The sequence below is a fragment of the Hoplias malabaricus genome, chromosome 2 (genome assembly GCF_029633855.1).
Source record: "Hoplias malabaricus isolate fHopMal1 chromosome 2, fHopMal1.hap1, whole genome shotgun sequence".
Taxonomy (NCBI): Eukaryota; Metazoa; Chordata; class Actinopteri; order Characiformes; family Erythrinidae; genus Hoplias; species Hoplias malabaricus.
The window spans coordinates 22240476-22262156 of NC_089801.1; the positions used below are offsets into that span (position 1 = coordinate 22240476).

General features: G+C 38.6%; 1 protein-coding gene across 1 annotated transcript; it reads right to left on the minus strand.

Annotated features, from left to right (window-relative positions):
• Nucleotides 1–572: 572 nt before the first annotated feature.
• Nucleotides 573–20356, minus strand: ppp1cc (protein phosphatase 1, catalytic subunit, gamma isozyme). Its single transcript, XM_066659367.1, has 7 exons — nt 20101–20356; nt 9669–9800; nt 8845–9075; nt 5975–6079; nt 4900–5123; nt 2971–3105; nt 573–2006 (listed from the first exon to the last, which is right to left on the minus strand). The coding sequence occupies exons 1-7, from the start codon at nt 20153–20155 to the stop codon at nt 1917–1919; spliced, it is 972 nt and encodes a 323-aa protein (XP_066515464.1). The 5' UTR covers nt 20156–20356; the 3' UTR covers nt 573–1916.
• Nucleotides 20357–21681: the final 1325 nt, after the last annotated feature.

A 21681-nucleotide genomic window follows, 5' to 3' on the forward strand; every position in this document is an offset into this window, starting at 1 on the left:
AGTGCCTGTTGCTTTAAATGAGAATGAGCTCCCACCTCCAAACGGCCAGCACACAGCAGGGAGAAGCACAGCACAGAAACTTTTTTTGACATATTTCACTACTCACATTGTGTGTTTTTAATGGGTTAATCCCTAACAATGTGCTCTCACATAGAAGCAGATCAGGTGCTGAATGGAGATACTCTGATAAGACGACAGGAAAATTATCCCACGATTTCTGCAGCCCACAAAAGCTGAATGTGGGGTCTAGTTTTCCACTGAAAGCACTGTCAGACACCAGATCCGCAAATTAATGCAGAAATGCACTGAAAATGTTTTTTTTTTTGATTGATTCTGAAGTATGATTTAAGCTCACACTAGTCACACACTATCTGTTCATATTTGTAAACGTATTACAACCATTTAACCATGAGGAAATCCTCCAAGACCCCTCACACAGATGCCACCCCTTTACCCTGATTTCAGACTCGCCCAAACCATATCCCCCATTAAGAAACAGAGAGCAGACTCGACTCTATTCTGTGCAAAAAGTCACAAATCCCCAAAGACCAGCAGAAACATTTCTGAAGAAAAGCATGACGCCAGAGACTGTGTTGCCCCCAATACCCCTTGAATTTATTTAGCAAGTATTACAATTCTTATAGTGTGGAAAATTGTGAGTTATTGCCAAGACTGAACAAAACGGTTTCTGGATATATACAGTGGGTTCACACATAAGACGCTGAAAGATCTTTCGAAACGAAGCGAAAAAAAGCTGAAATTGAAAAGTTATCAATATACCTGATGTTACGCTACATTATCTGAAGACATGCCGAAAACCTGCATGCCCTGAGAAAGAGTGAAGGCCTGTCCAGATCCTACACTTCTACAGCTAGATGCATGCAACAAAAAGTCTTTATGAGAAACCTAGATCTTCACATGCTCTTATCCGATGCAAAAGCTTCTGGAAACGAAACGAGCAAATCTCATCTCAAGAGAAAGAAAAACGGTAAACAAGGCAACTTTGTTTAAAAAAACAAAAACGATATTGATGTTAATCTTGATATAATCCATTTCATAAAATGCATACATTTGTACATACATACCCCACACACTCATTCTCTCACACATTATCCAGCTGTATCTGAACATGTCCTTTCATACAGTGCTACAGAAGGATACATGTCATGGAGGGTGCTTCTGTGGTGGTTTTTCATCTGTAAGTGTAATAATAATAATAATAAAAAAATGATAAGTGATAAAATGGTCATTTCATTCCTAAAATGTTGGTTAAAATAAAGTCATGTGGGAAAGCAAATCTCATGGCACATTCATAGAACAAAACGCAGAACGAAGCTAACAATATGAAAATCAACAACCTTGCCACTCCAGAGATGCCATTTTCTTCATATTAAAGTGAATACATTTACACCTTATTTGTTCACAGTGGTTTTGAAGAGTATCTGGGAGCAAAATGATGATAACAATATCGAAAATTGCACCATGACAAACTTGTGGTTGAGTGCTTCCACAGAAAGTGAAGGTCTTCCCTGTATTAACTGGTGCGTGAGGGGGTGATGCTGCTGCTTTCGACTAACGAAGAGAGACTGAGATGTGAATCCTGAAGAATTAAAAGTCACAAAAAAGCTATTTTTAGTCTCAAAAGCCAAAGATAACAAGAGTGAGCAAAGTGCTCCCTGTTCCCGCTCCATCTGGGTGCAGACGTCTTCCTTGGTCACTGGGAGGGAACACACAAAAAGTGGGCGAAAAAAAAAGCAAAACATCAACACAAATAAAATTAAAAAATAAAAAATAAAGGGGAAAAAAAAAAAAAGTGACAGTTTCAAGTGAGTCCACGCGACCACTAGCAACTCTGAAGCTGTGACAGATGAAAAACACATGATACAAGTCCAAAATAGCCAATGGACTGCTGGAGCTCATTTCTTCGCCTGCTTGGTGACCATGTTCCTGGGCGGAGTCACTGGGCGGCTGGAGTTGGGCTTCTTCTTCTCGGCTGGCTTCAAAATCTGAGACAGCAACGAAAAGTCAAAAGAGTGAGAGCACAGTGACACCTCGCTCGTACTCTACCTCTGTGCGGATAAAAAACACTGGTCCTCTGTAAAAAGGTTGTCGTCAGACGGCAGATTACAGAGAGCTAATCAGTTTTATGTCTTTTATAAACCATTATCTCACTTCAGTCCGAACTCACAGAAAAGTCCAACAAACAGCTGTCCTCTATCATTCCTCACGTGATATGCGCTGCGTACCTTTAGTGTGAACAGGGCATTTTGTATTTAGCAAATTATACACTGTGGTGGTACTCTCAGGCAAACACATACAGCACCTGTAGTTAGGCAACATGACTGTAACATACTCTATGTCAATTGTATATTTTAAAGTTGTGCTGATATCGTACACACAATTTCATCTCCAGGACTTGTGTTCTTTCATTTGACACCGTTGTATAATGAAAGACTACAAATATTCACTACTTCTGGAGAAGAGAATGTAATGAACCTTTAGGGAACACAACTGAACTTTAACATCTCTGTTTTACCTTTATGCTGTTTGCACCTTTAGTAAAAATAAGGTACCTCTGCTGTACCCTTTTTTCTGAGCGTACAAAAACTGAACAACCTGCATCCACATTGTTACAAAAAACAGACCCATGTTTTTCCTCATACTACACCTTTTTTTTCCTTACATTGCTCTGACATATAAATGTAAGCAAGAGCTAAGAAGGACGCATATTTACATTTTAAATGTAACTGTGAACATGTTCTAATCAATTGGTGTCTTACCAACACATGCTCAGCCAAACATTTGTGTCACTCTGGACATGTACGAGTAAGCCTTTTAACTCTTTATTAAATGTCAGATTCATCATTCAGAAAGTAATAAATGTAATTCATTAACTATTTTAAAACTAATGGGCAAGTCGTTACAAAGTGAGAGATTCATGAGGGAGTCAATTCCCAGAATGCTCTGTACCTGAAAAGAGCACATGAGCGTCTCGTCCACGCTCATCATGGCCCCTGCGTTGTCAAACTCTCCGCAGTAGTTCGGTGCAGAAAAGAGTGTCACCAGCTGCCTCTTTGCAAAGAACTCATAGCCATCCTCCACCACCTACAGAACAGAAAAAACCCACAAAGGTATCGAGGTGAGTATGAACCTAGAAATGGTCTGCTAATATCTCTCAATTATTACCACAATATAGTTTTTTCCATATGGAAACTGCCTATGACAACACACAAATAAGGCTTTTAATCAATCACAGAATGGTGTAATTCTCAGTAACAGATTGCCTGTTGAACGCTAAGAGATGAGCAGCAGTTGTGGATGACTCAGTGGAGAGAGAAGTGGATTATTTACAGCACCTACGCAGAGAGAGGGGAAAAGACACTCGCTGTGCTCAGTGACTGAAGTGTAAAATAAAACACATCTAGTGTTCCGGTACAACCTCATAAAACTCACAAAGACGCACAAACAGCAGTCAAAGGCTGAGATTTTTTGCGTCACACTGTGCGAGTGTGCGTAGGGTAGAGATTGATGTATTTATGTGGAAATGGGAACCCTGTGGAGTTTGGACTTCTACATTCAAGTGTTTTTATGCTCAGGTTTTCACAGGCTAACAACCAGATGTTATTTTTTATTTCAGTTTATTTCCTCATTGCCGTAATAGTCTCAAGCTACATATCTTCCACTCTAGAGATCAAAACGAACTCTAAACGTAGATTCATTTGGCCTAACTGATTATACACTTACATTAAAGCATTATAATTCACAGCTTTATATATTATTTATCTGTGATTATTTGGTATTCAGCAAGTTTTATACGCCACGATTAATAACTGCTGAGATTTAAATCTGGTTTGAACAGGATCTTCTTTTGGGTTTAAGCTTCATGGTTCAGGTTGTGTCAGATTAAAGTCGTTGTGTGTGATCTTCTAGGTCTTAACTGTTCCTCTTCCACACTGTAGATGTGGACATGAACAAGAGTCTTTCTTAAAAAGCAGACACAGCTGCTCTCTAATCTGAGGCAGATTACAGTGCTGTCTCATAGGGCACAGATTAGCATGCAATCCTACCTGGCATCAGAACACACACACATACACAAACACACACACACTCATATTTAAAGAGGTCATCACAGATCTGTGAGAGCCTGACTCAGACCAGATTATTTCAGTGAACTACTTATTCCAGAGTAAAGTCCTTTATCTTTGTGGCAAAAGAATGTGTCCGTTTCAAAGGGGAAAACTAAGGTAACAGATTAATATTATTAATATTATTATTAATATGGATGCACAAAATCAGAATCGTTGAGGTTTAAGCAGATATTAGTGATTAAATGCATCGGGACAGATGTGATCTGATCAGATAAGTACTGTGCTAAAATATCTATATAGTATTTTCTTTACTGCATTTGTAAACAGAGGAAAAGAAATATCATTGTATTTCTCTGTAATGTCAATAAAACTAGTTCTAGCACCCATTTTTATATTATACAATTTAAACATTAATATACAAGCACAGAAAGAAAAGTCCATAATTGGTACACTCTTTAGTCCTTCTTGCCTACATCAACAAAACCAGATAATTAATTGAGGAGTGGAATCAAGGGAGTGTGAGCCCTGAATTCACCAAGCTGTGCAGAACTGTGGCCCTGCAGGACCAAAAATAATGATCCAATGTTCCACACTAATTCACAAGCTCCTGTCTTATATATACTCTACAGTGCTGCACTCCACAAGCCCTCTGGCCCCTCAATGCCCAACAACATACAGAAATTCATTATTTATTAGGCAATTATAATGACATATGTGGTGTCGAAGCAGTCCCCAGCGTTCTCTAGTATTGATTTCTTTTGTGAGCTAGGTCTGCTTGCTTGGTATCTGTCCAGGGCTAAGACAGCCTCACCTGGTGGGCCCTGCAGATGAGGTCCAGATCATGTTTGTGGAGGAATTTGGCCACCACTTCAGCTCCGAAGGTGAAGGAAACTCCTCTGTCATTTTCACCCCAGCCCAGCACGTCCTTATCTGGGTCTGACCACAGCAGATCACACAGGAGACCCTGATCTGGAACGTCGGTGGGCCTCATGATTCGCCGGATCTGCTCCATGGACTGTAAGTCTGGAGATAAGCCTGACAAAAAAAGTGAGGGTCACTAATAGAGCTTTGTGTTTTGTGTGTTTTTTTTGTTTTTGTTTTTTCCAAAGAAAAGCTGGTTCCTCAGGGCAGGCTGTGACGTTGTCCGTGGCCGTCAAGCTCAAGACGCTCCAGAAAGAGCTCAGAGCCTCAGATAAACATGTCATGGCACAGTGGAGCTGGATGGGATGATTTACTGCATGTTGTAGAAATAATATGAGGTAAAACAGGAACATGCTCAATGTGTGTGCTTTTTGGGGCTGAATTTGGGGCCTAAATTGGTGGAACAAGAACCTGTGTTCTTCTGGTGGAAAAGGGCTACAGGTTTGACTTAAGCATGCAGTATACTTCATAGAACAGTCACAAAGTAATACTTTTTGGAAAATTTTTTTAAACTCTCATGGTTTGGCTTGTACCATCTGCAGAAGAGAACTCCTAATTACCCTGTTGTTTATTGTAAAAGCTCCCCCTAAATTTGATGGGTCTGCTGCATGCTATTAGCAGTACTAAGACACTTGCGACAGTATCTGGCAGTTGTTTAAAGGAGTTTAGCTCTTTTGTCATTTGATGAATACAATTTAGAAATATAATATAATAGAAAAATTTATATACTTTACACTTCTATTCAGTACTAGGTATATACATGCTGTGGAGTGATGTCCTAGATAATGCTATGATACCTGCCATTTCATAAGAATGTTTTCATGTTATTGGTTTGGTGTTTCACAAGCCATGTGCTTAATGCAGGGATCTTTCAGATTGCGTTTGTGTTATTTGTGCTGTAGCACGGTCCCTGTGCACAGAGAGGCTTTTTCCCTGTCGTGGTGTTGCCAGGCAGCCACACCCACCTCCATGACAGCAGAAGATCTTCTCATCCACAATGGCAGCAATCGGCAGGCAGTTGAAGCAGTCGGTGAACGTCTTCCAGAGCTTGATGTTGTAGCGCCTTCGGCCTGGAAACAACAAGGCGCACGTCAGTTATGTAATCAGTACGAACATCAAGAGACTCTTGTGTCTGTTTTTATTCCAGTTGTGTGGGTAGAGTGGTACAAAGGGAGGTTTTCTCTGCTGAGACAGGGCTGAATGCTAAAAATACTTTTCAACTCCCTCGTCACCCCAGAGCTTCTCCCCTCTCTTACAGACACACACTACGCCAACAAAGCTCAATAATTCATCCCACACAGAGCAGCCTCTGCCCAGCATCACGCAGATCTGATCCTAATGATGCTAAATCTCTAATATGTAGGTCAAACTGTCCAACGCCCACTATAATTTTTTAAAAAGTGCCTAACAATCGTAGCATAAATAACAATGTTTCTCTATAAATCTTTTAGTGCGCACATTCAGCTGACAATGTGAGATCTGTGCCATTTGGCAGATTACATAAAATCAAGGATGCCATGCCCGACCCTACTCTTATGGGTCAGGATTAGTGAGCATGGTATACTCTCATACACAATCCTCCCACCACAAAATGCATAAACAGAGCGTAGGGATATAGTAATGTATGTGCATGCAACAAAGTGCATATTTAAATTGAAATAAAATGGAAAAAAATGATGGCTCTGCTGACTTTAATATAACAAAGTGTGCAGAAACCTGTCTTTCTTTGATGTCCCAAGATAACACAATTAAACTGGGTTTTAGATGAGAAACAAAGACATACACTAAAGCAATGTAGAATACACTGGCTGCCAGAGGGAGTTATTAACAAACTCCAGGCACTGGTAGCATGCACCTAGGAATAACACAACGATAACAAAACATAAAATGCAAGGATCAGCAGACACGCCCTAAATCTGCTAGGGTGATCTAGCAGCTGGTCACCCAACTGCCCTGATGGCATTTGTTTCATCTGTGAGACAGTCCCTAGAAATGCTGGCACCTATACCCTTCATACCTCTCTCCAATAGCATTTTAAACTTCCTGGGCACTTTTGTCCTTCTCTCATTAATAACAACCAAACAGCCTTTCATTCCTCCATCCTCTCCCTCAGCATCTAGAGTACCCACATCTTACTGCTCCAGTGTGCATACTTACAGTAAACAAAATCTGCCCCTATAACCCTCATTCTGATTATATTTAGACGTGCTAGTTACTGATATCCTTACACCCAGTAAAAAGAAATTGCTTATTAAAGCACTAAAGCAATTAAAGCCTTAAAGCACTTCAGAATATTGGCACATATACAGGGTACACCCCTAAATCCATTTAAACTCCATTCACAGCTTTACAATCATCGGCAGTGGACAGGTGTTTGGGCGGCCGATCTATAAGCATCTTCAAGACGATACTTCCAAACAGTGCTTTCCTTCATTTTTTTCCTTCCACCAATATTGTAAAACACCCTTGGGTTTGTGAGAGGCGCGATATAAGTGTAACTTTTTTTCTCTCTCCAGAATTACTGTAAAGCTACATCATCCAAAAACACTTTATAAACAAAGATTTATTGTAACTCTCAGCATGGACACAAGTTAGACCAAATTACTAATGTAAATCACGTAAATAGCTGGGTTATAGTCTGCATGAGAGCTTTGTTTATCATTCCACAATTTCTGAACCCAATTTGATTTCCTCGACAGAATAAAACACAAATCATGGCCTATCATAATGGTGTCAAATTTCACAGCAGTATACTTCCCACTAATGCAGTTTCCTTTTAGCATGCAATCAGTCAATGACAATACTTAAATATCCAATTAGCCACACCTTAACCTTCATAACCTCTATTCAGACTCACCAAAAACAAACAAAAATCTTGTTTTGTTGCTCCAACAATGTTCAGAAGTGTTGATCTGATTTCGTGTTAAGAGGAGCCAAGACACGCCCCCAAGAGCTCATAAATCTACCAGGCTTGAGAATTGGAAACAATTCTCTTAAGGAAGCTCAAATTAATGCCAACATCATGTTAAATAACAGCATGCTCGCTAAGCTTCATTACTGAAAAAACTAATAAAAACTACGATTTTTTACAAAAAACTATTTTAATAAGTTCATTCAAATAATGTGTAAATGTCAGCACTAAGCATCAATATCAACAGCAAGTTAGAAATTGTAGCCCAAACAAACAATTTGAACTAATTCAAAATCTGTTCCATCTTGTGCCACAAAAAATAAAACTGACCTTTCACTCACTGTGGACAATTCAATGATTTCAGCCACTGTACACTTTAAATCTAAAGCTATGTTTGGTAGAAAAAGGTTGGATATGACACATTAAAATTACTGAGTGTGCAATGACCATGACCATGACCATCTCAAGACATATGAGTTATGTTTGCAACCTTATGTTTTTCTGCTAGCAGAAGTATACTAAACTAATGAAAAACGCACTTTGTACTAAGGACACAGCTGTTGGAATGAAAACGTGCACACTGCGTTTGATAAATACACCCAAAGTAGTGGTTATCTTTTCACATGGCTCAGTTTCCTGTTTTGAAAGAGAGACTTAACTGTGTTTTTATGCCTTAGAGTGGACTGTGCTTAAGCCCTGTGTAATGCTGCGGGGTAAGATTTAAAGCTTGAGGGAAGTATAAATGTTGAGAAACCACAATTATAATAATGTCTGGATAATAGCAAACCTATCTTTAAAGAGAGAACTATTATTTACTTTGACATTTTAAACAAACCATGAGAATGAGACACTACAGTTCAAACCAAAAACAGCTCACTACACAATGATTTACATGCCCATCACTAGCATGGCCCGTGTACTCACACTCATCGTAAAATCCATAGATGCGGTTGATGGAGGCACATTCATGGTTGCCCCTGAGGAGGAAGAAGTTCTCTGGATATTTGATCTTGTAAGCCAGCAGGAGGCAGATAGTCTCCAGGGATTGTTTGCCTCTATCAACATAGTCCCCCAAGAACAGGTAGTTACTCTCAGGTGGGTAGCCTCCGTATTCAAAGAGCCTCAGCAGGTCATAGTACTGTCCATGGATGTCACCTACAAAATAGAAAGCACTCCCACTCATAAAACTGTTCAGACAGACAAGATTTACCAGTTTCCAGCCACTAGACATTTTAAAACACTGTTAATTTATACTCTGGTGCTGCAACTTAATATATTCATTTTCAAATATTTAACCAATTAATGCTATACTCAAATAATATAGCAAAAGAAAGTAATAATTATTATAATAGGTGGTTTTGCATGGTGGTTGCAAGCAGGCAGTCCCAGAGTTTTTCACCATTTCTTTGCCTGTCTAAAAACCGCTTTTCACCAAAGACTACACTAAATTCAGACAGCAATATCAGTTGCACTGCCAGGTGAAATCTTGCCTGGGCTGCTAGCTAGCCAGCATGATCCCATTTATTCTTGTAAGTTGTTTTAGGCTAGGAATCTGGAACAGCTGAAGTTCTCAATAAAATCAGAGCTGTAAAACAGGCTCTAAATGTAACAATCCATGTATCATTTACATCTGGTTTCAAAAAACTGTTGCATGCACTTTCTACTTCAGTGATTTGTTTGTTTGTAAAAACGTGTAAAAACGTGTTTTTAATTTAACAAGTGGTGAGTTTGGTTTTTATGCTACTCACCACAGATCTTCAAAGGAGCCTCCAGTTCCAGCAGGATGGGCTGACTGAGGAAGATCTCACGAGATTTCAGACAGAGGCCGCGAATTTCATTCTCCTGCAGCTGAACATTCTTACCAGGTTTTGATCCTCTCACTGCAGATGATTAAAAAAGTAAATCAGAAACACGGGCATTCAACATCATAATTCCTAACAGCAGAGACAAATCTGGACTAAGTAAAGTTCAATTCAGCTACAGTTACATAACTGCTATTGAGATAATGAACCTGTAACTGAATAAAAGCCTGTTGTAGAGATGCTGCCGACTCCTTCCCCATCTGCGGCATTATCCACAGTTGGTCTGGTAAAATTGTTATTTTTCCTTTAGTTTTACCTATGAATTAGTCATTTTACTCATTTCTCAGCCTCACAACAATAACAATTCAAATATGAACAACAGATGTGTTTTATATGTAAATTGTTGTTTACCAGTTTTTCAGCAAATGGCAATAAATGTCTTTAACCTTACCCTCAGCCAAATATATATCATGAGTGTGCCCTTCCTCCCAATGATTAAAGAAAATCCTTAACTCACTGAGCGCATGTATTTTAGAGAGAGCAGAAAGTAGGTTAGGCTCTGAAAAAGGGGTTCTAACAGCTCTATGTATTTCTCCTCCCTCTCACTCCAATTCTCCCCACAGGTCTGTCCCAGTGAGAAAGACCAGTCTGTAGATGTGGCCTAGTTATGCAGCACCTTGTAGGTCACTTTGGTGCATGTTGTACATGTACAGCACAAACTCACTCTACCCAAAGCACCACATCATCCTGCGGTTCCTCCACCCCTCTCTCTGTGTTTGCATCGATCAGCTTTTTATTTCGCATGGTCACAGGGGAGCAGTCAGAGGAACTCTGCACACCACTGCCGCCCTGCTGATGCTGCTGCATGGCACATTCTATTTTTACTCTTCCATCCTGGGCTACCAGTGAACTTTCAGCAGCAGAACCACTGCACCAGTACTAGCGATGCTCAGTCCTTATCCAGAACCAGTTTTACCCAGTCCAAGTCCGAGTGGTTATGGAGGGAGTTTGGACACTACACAATGTGTATCCCAGTCTTCTCAGATTTAGTGTTTTCTATTTTTACATTTATTTAATTATGGAGTAAGATTTCCCTTAATACATCCATTATGTTGGGCATCTTTGCAATCATCCTACAACAACTGAACAGCCTCCTCCATTATTAACGTCTTCAGTGATGAAACCTCACCTGAAACAAAGCTAAGCTCAGAGCTTTTACATTAATCTACATATATTTCACTGCTGTAACTCCTCTCTTGTTTTTATATACATTACTGATAACCCATTAAAGTCAAAGTTTATAACTGTAATCAAAAAACTCTCTTTATAAAATTCAGAAAATTGTTTCTTTGCCATTTGTTTGCATGCTCTAAACCAGTCTAATGTGTTTACAAACTCCTGGTGTTTGTAAAAGAGTAAGTAAAAAAAGTAAAGTAAAAGTAAACGAAAGTAAAGAATAAAGTAAAAAAAAACTGCAAAGGTTAAAAACACGAACCGAAATGAGGATTACTCTATTCCTGCTCCATAGGGGATAACATTGACTTAAGGTGATCTTAAGGAGTTCTCCAAACTCGGGAGAAGGCTAACTACATTACCCAGAGTGCTAGAAAACTAAACAATTCAAGCTACAAATGAGATTCTGTAGTAATTAATTATAGTATGATAATAGTAATAGTGAATAAAAAAGTAGACAAGTTAAACGTACAAATAACAGCCACCCTTAGAGCTTAGAACTGCATTTCCCAACAACTGTAGATGTTCCCTTTAAAACCATTAGGTAGATAAATTACTTACAACCACTCAGAACTAAACTTTTAACATTAAGACTGCTTTCTTCAGTAAAAGTTACTATATCCGACTACTGTTGTATTTCATTTTATGATATATACAAAATCTACACTAATAACAATCCTCAAACTCCTATTGGGCCCATTAAAACTGGGCTTTACTGTTCCAAGGGGTGTTCTGACTCTGCTAATACCAGTTATATGGTTCAGGAGCCTGCTGTTCTACCAGGTGGATTTAGCCATCAAGCAAATTATATTCCTCTTTGTTCATTTGAGCAAATTACTTCCTCTATATGTAGTTTGCCAGGATATTGCAACACAGATGAAAGAGAGAAACAAATGACACATTTAAACCCAATGAATTTCCTATGGCCTGCTTATCTAACTACATTATGACAGGACCAAGTCTAAAAACAGCAAATAAAGCTCGCAGCCTCCTGCTGCTCTTGACGAGAAGGGGAAGGCCACAGGGCACACAGCACAGCCGTCCGGCAAATCCACTCCACAGAAGTAATGAGGGAGTGTGTAGGTGTATAGTTTATATAGAGGTATCACAGTTATGTTATAAACTACCATTATTGTAAGTGATACAGTGATAATGTGTGTGAGTTTAACAGCAGTGATCTTACCACGAATCACAAAGAGGTGGCATTTTGATTTGACTGACACTCAGCACTTGTAGAAGGAATCTTAGGCTATAAATGTCTGTGCACAATGGCACCGCATCCAGCAGCAAAGGGCTCAGTTTGGCTGATAAATGCAATGAAGGGGTCTTGGATCGGGAACTGAGCAGCTAAAAAAGCAGCCCTGAAAGCCGTCCAGCAATAAAACCTGACATGGCATAACTGCACAATATAGCAAAAATACACAGACTCATTTCAAACACATCAGATTCACGGTTCCTTTAGTCTGGAGTTATATCACCATACAAAAATATCATCATGTGTTGCTTCTAATGTAGGGGTGACACCTTCAATGGACTAAAAAGAAACCTTTTCCACACTACATGGAGACTTTAATACTTCTATAAAAGCTGCTGATGGAATAAATAAACCAATTAGGAAAGCATACAAGTTGTCACAGTGCTCGCCAAATTCAATATTTGATTCATTTTCAGAGAGATCACAATGTGATTATAATATCTGTGTAACATAATTGCATATTTTTGTTTAGCAGAAGATGACCTATGGGAAGCACTCAAACGTGTGGCTTCACTTTTTGATGTGAAATAAAAAAAAATAAATAAAGAAAGGCACAAAGTGAAACATTCAGAAGATGTGAAAAATGTTGGACCTTTAACATGGCAAAAGATCTGAGACACCAACAATATGTCGTGCAGACTTCAAGCCCAAGCATGACAGTTTGGCAATAGTAGTTCCCTTGCAGATAGTGCCAGGTGATATAACCACAAATCAACATCATGATTAACTCAGCACTTTTTTTTTTTACATCAAACGTTTATGTCTACGTCAAATGGCTGCTTTAAAACCCCCAAACTCGAGGCTGTGCTGCGACCAACAGCGAGACTCTGATGCTGTGTACTCTGAGGCGGTGTCCTTTAAATACGGAAGCTATCTGCCCCCAGCACTACATTTGAGGTTGCATAATTGGTTCACTTTGAAACATGACTGCTTCAAATGCTCACAAATGTATTACAAAATTAAAGGCAATTGATCCAGAAATGCTGTCCATTTTGCATAAGTGTTTGTATCCAAATAAAAAAAGAAAAAGCTGTAAACAGAATAAATTACCATTTAACATTTTGTAAACCTGCATGCAGGAGTCACTCCTGGAATTTCAGATTTTTTTGTGTGCAAAATAATCTGAAGGGCCAGTTACATGACACTTAGCAGGTAACTATATATCTGTTAGCCGTAAATATTGCTACTGCTAAATTCTCTGTGATGCCAAAAGTAAAAAAGGGCAATATGGTAAGCTCATGTCCATGCTCTAGACATTTTCATCTTCATTGTAATGTCTCATTCAAAATTCAGGTACAGTTCGTTCCAAAAAAAAGAACAAAAACTTCTGGCTCTCAGAACATAAACCCAGAGACCGCAACAATTGCATCATCACGTCATATTTGGTTTGACGATACTGTTCTCTGGCAGAAAAGACTGAGTGCATACCATACGTCCCAAAACTTGCTCAACAGGCACTGGGATGAATCAGCTACACGCAAACACGGTCACATTTGAATTTCAAGGACTAGGTCAGTGTGTACAGGACTGAAGCTGATAACTGGGAGAAAAACACAACACTGTAGGCAGATGAAATTTCATACACTCCCATGACAGACAAGCAAGCAGTCTACAGAACGACCTACTGACTTGCTCTGCTCAATGCTTTTACAGCAGGGCTATGACAATACAATTCTTTAGGTTTAGTATGACTTTCATGTCTGAGAACAAGATTCAACTTGCTATTTTTAATGTGCTAAAAGGGTTCAGAGTCTAAAAAGCTGTATTTATAAACCATATATTGGTACAACTTTACATGGGCGGCTTAGAGTTGTCAATTACAAGTACAGGTATAGATTAACCAAAGGTCTTATGTTGCTAACAGTAAATAAAGTGTTGAAAACCAGCAGCTACACTAATTAGTGGCTACTCTGCTGCCATTCGCTGTTTGCCAAATCAGCACTGTTGGTCAAGCTCTTTCTTTAAAGCTGAACAGACGGATGGCTTGCCTCGACTAAATAAAGACCAAGCACATATTAACGGCATCAAACTAAGACAAAAGTGGGCTGCTTAGCTCTGACTACACAATTACTCTGCCTTGATCACAGTGAAGTCAATCAAAAAAAAAAAAAAAAAAAAAACACCTACGCCTACTTTAACACATGAACAAACCAGGGGGACATCTGCACTGTGGGCTGGTGGAATCCAGCCACTGAAGATACAACAGCACACACACATTAAAAAATAAATAAATAAATAAAAAACAAGGGATTTTTCTCTGAAAACTAAACATTCAAACAGTACTCTGCACTTTGATCATCTTAAATGTTGGCCTACAATTTTAATACTCAGTGGAGCTTTGTGTTATATAACTCAGAGCCTGCATAATCAGTAATCATCTTTGGTTTACCTATTAAACATTTACATTTCATGCTCATTCAGCTGCTCTGAAACACTGTTTATGGGCCCTGAGTCAGTCTGTAACAGTATATGATAATATATATTAGATAAGCAAATCGCAAGGCCATTATATGCCAGATCTTACAGTGTAATGTTGATAAGATTATACTGTATAAACTAATATTTGTGCATGGTATCTAAAATAAACAATAAAATATTAAAATGACTTAATTTAGGGCTGAATGATTTGTATTGTAATTAGGAATGCATGAATACATATATGTTTGGGGGAGAGAGAGAGAGAGAGAGAGAGAGAGAGAGAGAGAGAGAGAGAGAGAAACCAGTTTTCATTCTATTTCAGTAATAAATTTTGTTCGATGTTCGATCATTCAATATCCATTTTCTATAAGGCCTCCTGCACTGAAATTTACAGTAATTTTAACCCTGAAAACCGACAATAAAACGTAAATGCTAAACCCAGTAACTGTTCTCTGCAAAAACTGTGAAAAATTGTCACATACTTGTGTAGTTACTGGCGTCGGTGGATATGCGTCAGCACAAAAAAAAGTTGCTAAATTATCTGCTGTTATATCGGATAAAATTCAAATATCAGCCCACAACACATATCTGCAAACAACATAACTGGCAGAGAGCATGTGTCGTGATGGCTTCCATAATTTCTGTTCTGTATAAAGCCCTACACAGACTCAGGTGCCTTAATTTCAAACAAATACTAAACTGAAGCTGACTGTTAGTTTAATAATCACTAACAGTCCTTCAAACAATCATCATGGTTCTTAAAATTTAAATAATGTATCTGAGAACTGGCAGCTTGACCGTACTTCTGCTGTGTTGTGCTTGGGCCGAGTGGTAGTGTGTTGGTGGGAGCAGTATGGACTGTGTATTAGTCAGGGTCCATACTACAACTGCTCTGACTAATCTGTCCTGTGTCCACAAATGCCAGGCAGATATGTTCTTACAGCTGCTCTGACTCATTCGCAAGTCATGCTGCCCAGTTGAGGGGAAGTTCCAAGCCCGGCTGTGATGGCAGTCTCTCTCCTGGTATGCAAGAGGCTTATTAATATGTCGTTACCATTTCCAATGTTTAAAAACGAATCAATAATCAATTAAAACAAACCATTCCATTTAACTTAGTATTAAGTCAAGGCATTGTACTTTGTGCTTGTGTAACGGGGGTCTTCACAAAGTGCTGTAGTTTGAACTTAAAACATCCTGTAGTCAAAATATGTGTATTTTCACAAGGAAATTGTTTGTGGCTTGTGACAGAAATCAAGAGTCTGGAAGAATAGGTCACTGGTAACAAGCTATTAATGAAAAAATATATAATTAAATTTGTTATATATATATATTATAATAATATTATATAGTAATTTAAATAATTTGATTAGTACTATTCTGACAGAAACACCCAATACTAAATACACAGCCCCTGTGCAAACTCTTTATAATTGGTTTTGCTTTCCCCCCCCCCCTCAGACGTTTTACTTTCTCATTATCTGTCTAAAGTGAACAGCTTCGGAAAAATCAGACATTAGACAAAGAGGTCTGTGAAACTGAAGAAGAAAATATAACAATAGTCAAAGCTCTTGAGACAGTCATTGATGCTGTGACAGAACTGGAAAGCTCAACTCATTTATAAAACAGAGACTACAAGCTATAAGGCTTTTCCTGATGGACAAAATGCTTTTGCTCTTCTCTAAAAAGGGTTTGGAGAGACCTTAATCGACCAGCTTCACTGGCCACACCCATAAACAAAGGTTCTGTCTGGAAACACAAGGCTGTATTTGAGGAAAATGTAGTTTGTTTGGGTTTGTTCTTTATTTTTTAAATTTTTAGATTCCAATTTTGCTTTAGGTTTCAATTTATATTTGTATTGCTGCACTTTCACAAACAGCTGCAAAAACAATGAGGTAGTTTAATGTAGTTTGATGAAACGCAGCAAGGATTTTTTTCCTTCAGGCTGATCTGAAAAGAAGGGGTGGTTCAGAGGAATGATCTATTACACATGCATGTCACAAGAGGCTGTGCGTCATAGGGATTTTACTAGGACAAAAGGGTTTACAAAGCAAGTAAAGAAACTGAATACAACTTAAAAATCTGTATTAATACAGAATTCTGCCAAGAGATTCATCCCTGTATCAATTATTCTACAACAGCTTTCAATTCAAATGTGTCTCAGCCATTTAGATTCAGAGACAAAAATCTATACATTTTATAAATATGCATGGACTTTCATATATCAAAACAATATTACCCAGTATTGTTGTCATCTGCAGTGTGCTAGAGTTGTAGATTTAATGGCAGTAAAATTGTAGAGTATTACACAAAGCTTCCAAACACACAGTATGTTTCTGACAATGATCCTTCATTTGCGGTGCAAGCAAAACTTGCACTGTGCATACACGTCTGATACAGTATCTGTCAGAAACGTATGTGTGTGTATATGTATATATATATATATATATATATATATATATATATATATATATATATATATATATACACACACACGTTTCTGACAGATACTGTATCAGACGTGCATGCACAGTGCATATATTTATATATATATATATATATATATAGCCCCAAAAATATGACCGCAAAAACTGATCTAAATACAATGTCAGCTGAAAGAACTGCAAACAAGTGATTGCACCATGCTTGAGCATCATTAAAAAGTCCCATTATGTGATCGATGTTGGCACTGCAACGTAGTGATCCAAACCAGGATACACTAACACCTGAACAAAAATAAACACAAACACACACACATGAGCTGTTCAGTGGCAACTCCCATGTAAAATGTCTAAATACAGAGAACGCAACACTACAACCCTTTTCACCTTTAGTGGCCACGAGAGCAGTTACATAAGGAAACAGCTTGCCAAAGGAACAGCCTGTATTAATACCAGTGTTGCAGATAAGGTTTATTACTCTCAGACTGGCCTGGTTTCAATGAGGGCTATAACGCAGCTGTAAAGATGCATGCAGATTCACGCTGGTCTGATATATGATTCTATAACCAGGAGAGAGCCCTGTCTTCTTGTGTGCAGAACTGTCACAAATACTTTTGACCTTCTCACTAAATAAGCAATGATTAAAAACTGTACAAAATGTATGCAGTGACAATGAAAGTATTCTAACAGGATGAACAGGCTGAAACTACAGTACAGGATATATCAGACCAAAGATATCCTGAAGGTACACCCCAAACCACTGTGAGAATGACAAACATGCAAATCGAGCACTTTTGCCTGCAACACAACATTAAGAAAATGAAATTAAGCTTGAAACATATTTGTAACTTAGAAGAGCTGAGTAAATTAATGTTTCAGATCTGTGGTTCTAGCTTGGCCCTAATGTCAGGAGCTCCTCCAGGTAAACTCCAGAAAGTTTCGGGGTTACTGTGCTTTTGTTACTTAATCGTACGTTCTAGGTACACCACCCTCAGGGGGCACTCTCACTGACTGTTTCACAATGTGTAATTATATCCTTGTGTTCTTGCTTGATGTAATCCAATGCTGCCCAAGATACATTCTGGTATTAACAAACACCAAGACTAGTTAATGTACCTGAGTGTTCTTGACCCACCCTGAATAACCAGGATGTATTGGATAGAAAACTACTTGATATTCCAAACATTCACTGCTCTTGAATGTTGACGTCTCAAGGATGTATTTGCATAGGTAAAAAATACATTCATAGCATTCTTGCTGTTGAGAACTCGCTGCCACTAGCCAATTCCCAATTGCTGCAGTCAGTCGAGTTTCAGACTTCTACCAGGAAACAAGAAGGTTCATCTCTCCTTTCTCTGAAACATATATCATAAACCTGTCTGTACATTTCATACAGGCATCAGCAGTGGAGCCTGAGTAAGAGCCAATCCAGTGAGCGGTTATTAGGGCTGCTGGACATATCCTCAGTCTCAACAGCTCTGCTTGCTGTGAGATGACCTGAGTGGGGAGAGAAGCTTAAACAGGGCAAAATGGGGGAGAAAAAAAAAGTGGGTCGGCGCTCCCCTGCAGTGCAGTCCAAAAACCAACAACCACATCACATTAATCCCTACAATGCAACCACAAACAGTTTAGTGGAAGGGTTAGGCCCTATAGGTGTACTCATTATTAAGGTTAGTTAAAGAATTTAAGTACAAAAAAGCACCAACTAATGGAATTAAGCGTTCGCAAACCACGACCAGTCAGACAGACTGATGACTCTGACGTCCAAGGCTATATACAGGACTGTGCATGGGTCAGAAATCACATTTCATTAGTTTACATCCCAGTCAATTGCCTTTAAGTAATGTCACAGGGAACAAAAAACATTTAACTATCTAACTGTAGTGTGTCCATCCTCTGCCTTTACTACAGCCCCTTTTCCAAGAAATCTGCATGGATACTGTTCCCCACCTCCCAACTCCTTAGGAGTTGGTTGTTTTTACTGTACCTCAAAAAAAACGCAGTACCAAACATATCCAGTGATGCTGAGGTCTAAGCTCTGAGAAAAGCAACAACTTCTTTGCCAGATTTGTAAAATGTTATACTTGTGTATCTGTTTCCTTTTTCTCAGTGTAAGGTCCTTTTAGACCAAAAGCATTGAGCTGTTTTTGTCACATATTTTTTTCTGATCTAAAGTGAGATTAGACTATCTGCATGACCTGAATGAAGGCAAAAGTGTAGTTACATCCAAGACACTTTTAAGGGATTATAGAACTTTATCTTTTAAAGAGCTTCAAAATATTGAACACATAAACAGAGAATAGTTTTAGGCCTGTTAATCAATAGCTAGAAGATTATTTTCATTTTCTCTAGTCTATCAAAACGCTGCTTATTTGATGGAGGCCGCTCTGGTGGTTTAACAGTTCTTGCAATGATGTTAAGAGTCCCATCTCCTCTAAATTTACCTTTAAATAACTTTCTTTTTTGCCTCTGTAATTTTACATTTACATTAGAAATTGATTTCTTTACCCATCGCTTCTGGATATTTAATAGTGTCCAGTTTGACTGAAAATTAAACAAGAATGGACTCTGATTTTGCTCAGAACTGTGTTAATTTCAAGCGGACAACAAGCAGCCCGAAAGGGAAAGAACGGTTAATTTTGAGAATAGCAGTAGACACGTAGCGTTACATCAACTGAAATTTCCGCCGGTTTCGGCGATTAAAATAATGACCGTAGCCAACTTTAACTGTATATTTTACTTCGAAATGGCTTATAAAATAATAGGGTGTATCTAAAAGTGAAGAAAATCTATGATAAATACTAAAAACAACAATTAACGTCACATGTTTACTGTACACCGGGAAGCTGTCGTTAACTAACGTTAGCTGAGGCTAGCGAATCCCTGCCCTCCTCTTCAGTTACAATTTGACCCACACCAAAAACTGATCCACAGAAAACGTAGTCGGAATAAAGACGATTATAGAACATGTTTAGTTGTTTGGATGACATATTAAGATTTGAATTTCTCTTAAACCCGAAAAAAAAACCCTTACCCTCCAGAAGGCGCTGAATGATGCTGTCTATGTTGAGCTTGTCGATGTCGGCCATGCCTCGCTAACTATAAAAACAGATATTTTCCCTAATTGTATTCAAACTTAAACACCTATGTGTGCCAGCTAAAGCCTCATTAGACTGAAATATATTTTAATAACCCCGCTCCAGGCTTATTAGATTTGTTTTTGAGAGAAATTTATCTCGCTGCTGTAGCTCTTCCTCAGCGGAGGTAGCCCGAGCCTGTGAGTGCCAGGCGGCCGGGTGGCGGACCGATACTCATGTAATCTGCCGCTCAGGCGGAAGAGTACACCCAGTGATTACACTGCGTTCGTCACAGCTACAGGCCTACACGAAATACAAGAAATAGTCCCCATCGTAAACATAAATAAGTTCTAAATTTGTTTAATAAAATGCAACCAGATTTACTGAAATAGTTTAACATAAAGTGAAAATGATTTTTAAAAAGGTGCTGACATTATTCAAACATTTCTGTGAGGTTTTGATGAAAGAGCATTAATGTGGTTTCGTTCTGAAGTTGGAAGATTTGGTCTGAGTCTGAAAAGCAACGCCATTTGTGTAAAATGGATCCCTGAATACAAACTGCACATAAGAGTCACCCAACAGGCAAGACACTGTCTTACCAGCAAAACGGATTTCAGCCGCAGAACACAGTTAATTCGTTTATTTTCTGTAACCACTTACCGCGGTCAAAATGAACAATACCAAAGTCTTATGACTTGGATGAACAGCATCTGGCTTTCCTGACTTGTATGACCATTAACCTTTAAAGAAAATGTTTTGAACCTATGCTTTTTCTGTCCTTTTTCCAAATTACATGTTTTTTTAATATTATTGTTACCTCAGTAACCATTCAGATCAGAGATCTAAGTGTGATAATATCAGTATCTCACTGCTAACAGCCAACGTTAACCCACTGTTTATAACCTCATGTATACACAGGTTATTCATATGTCATAGATAAAACACCTATTGATTATGAATGTCCTGTAGTGTAATACATCTCCTTAACGCATTCTTCATTTCTTTATTTTTCTTTGAATTGTTCCCGCTGACACTGACTAGATTGAAATGTTCTAAGGAGTATTAACAGTGGGTCAGTTTCTGAATTCAGTTCTCTTCCCTGTTCCAGAGGCTGGAATGGAGGCAGAGACTTTGGATGTATATCAGTCTTTGCACCAGCGCATCTTAGAGCTCACCAATGAAAGTCACCCTCTTCGCCAGGACGTTTGTGGCGAAGGAGGGAGGCCATTTTGCCGCGTTTATCTATACCACTGAACTGAAAAAGAAAAGCAGGCTGCAGGACCGCGAACTCAAGGTCAGTCGTCACAACTATAAATTATTCATTTTTCAGGAGATAATCCTGAGGTCATAAAATATAAAAAAAATGTGCATTACAGTGTGTCACCACTAGATGTCACCATTGTTTTTTTGCGGCGGCTCATAAGCCAAACTTCTTTTTATTTATGTATTTTTTTTTATAAAATCTTACTTGCAGTCTTTTGTGATAAATCTGAAAATACAGTGACAGAGGGACTTTATTCTGCAGAAAGTTATAATAC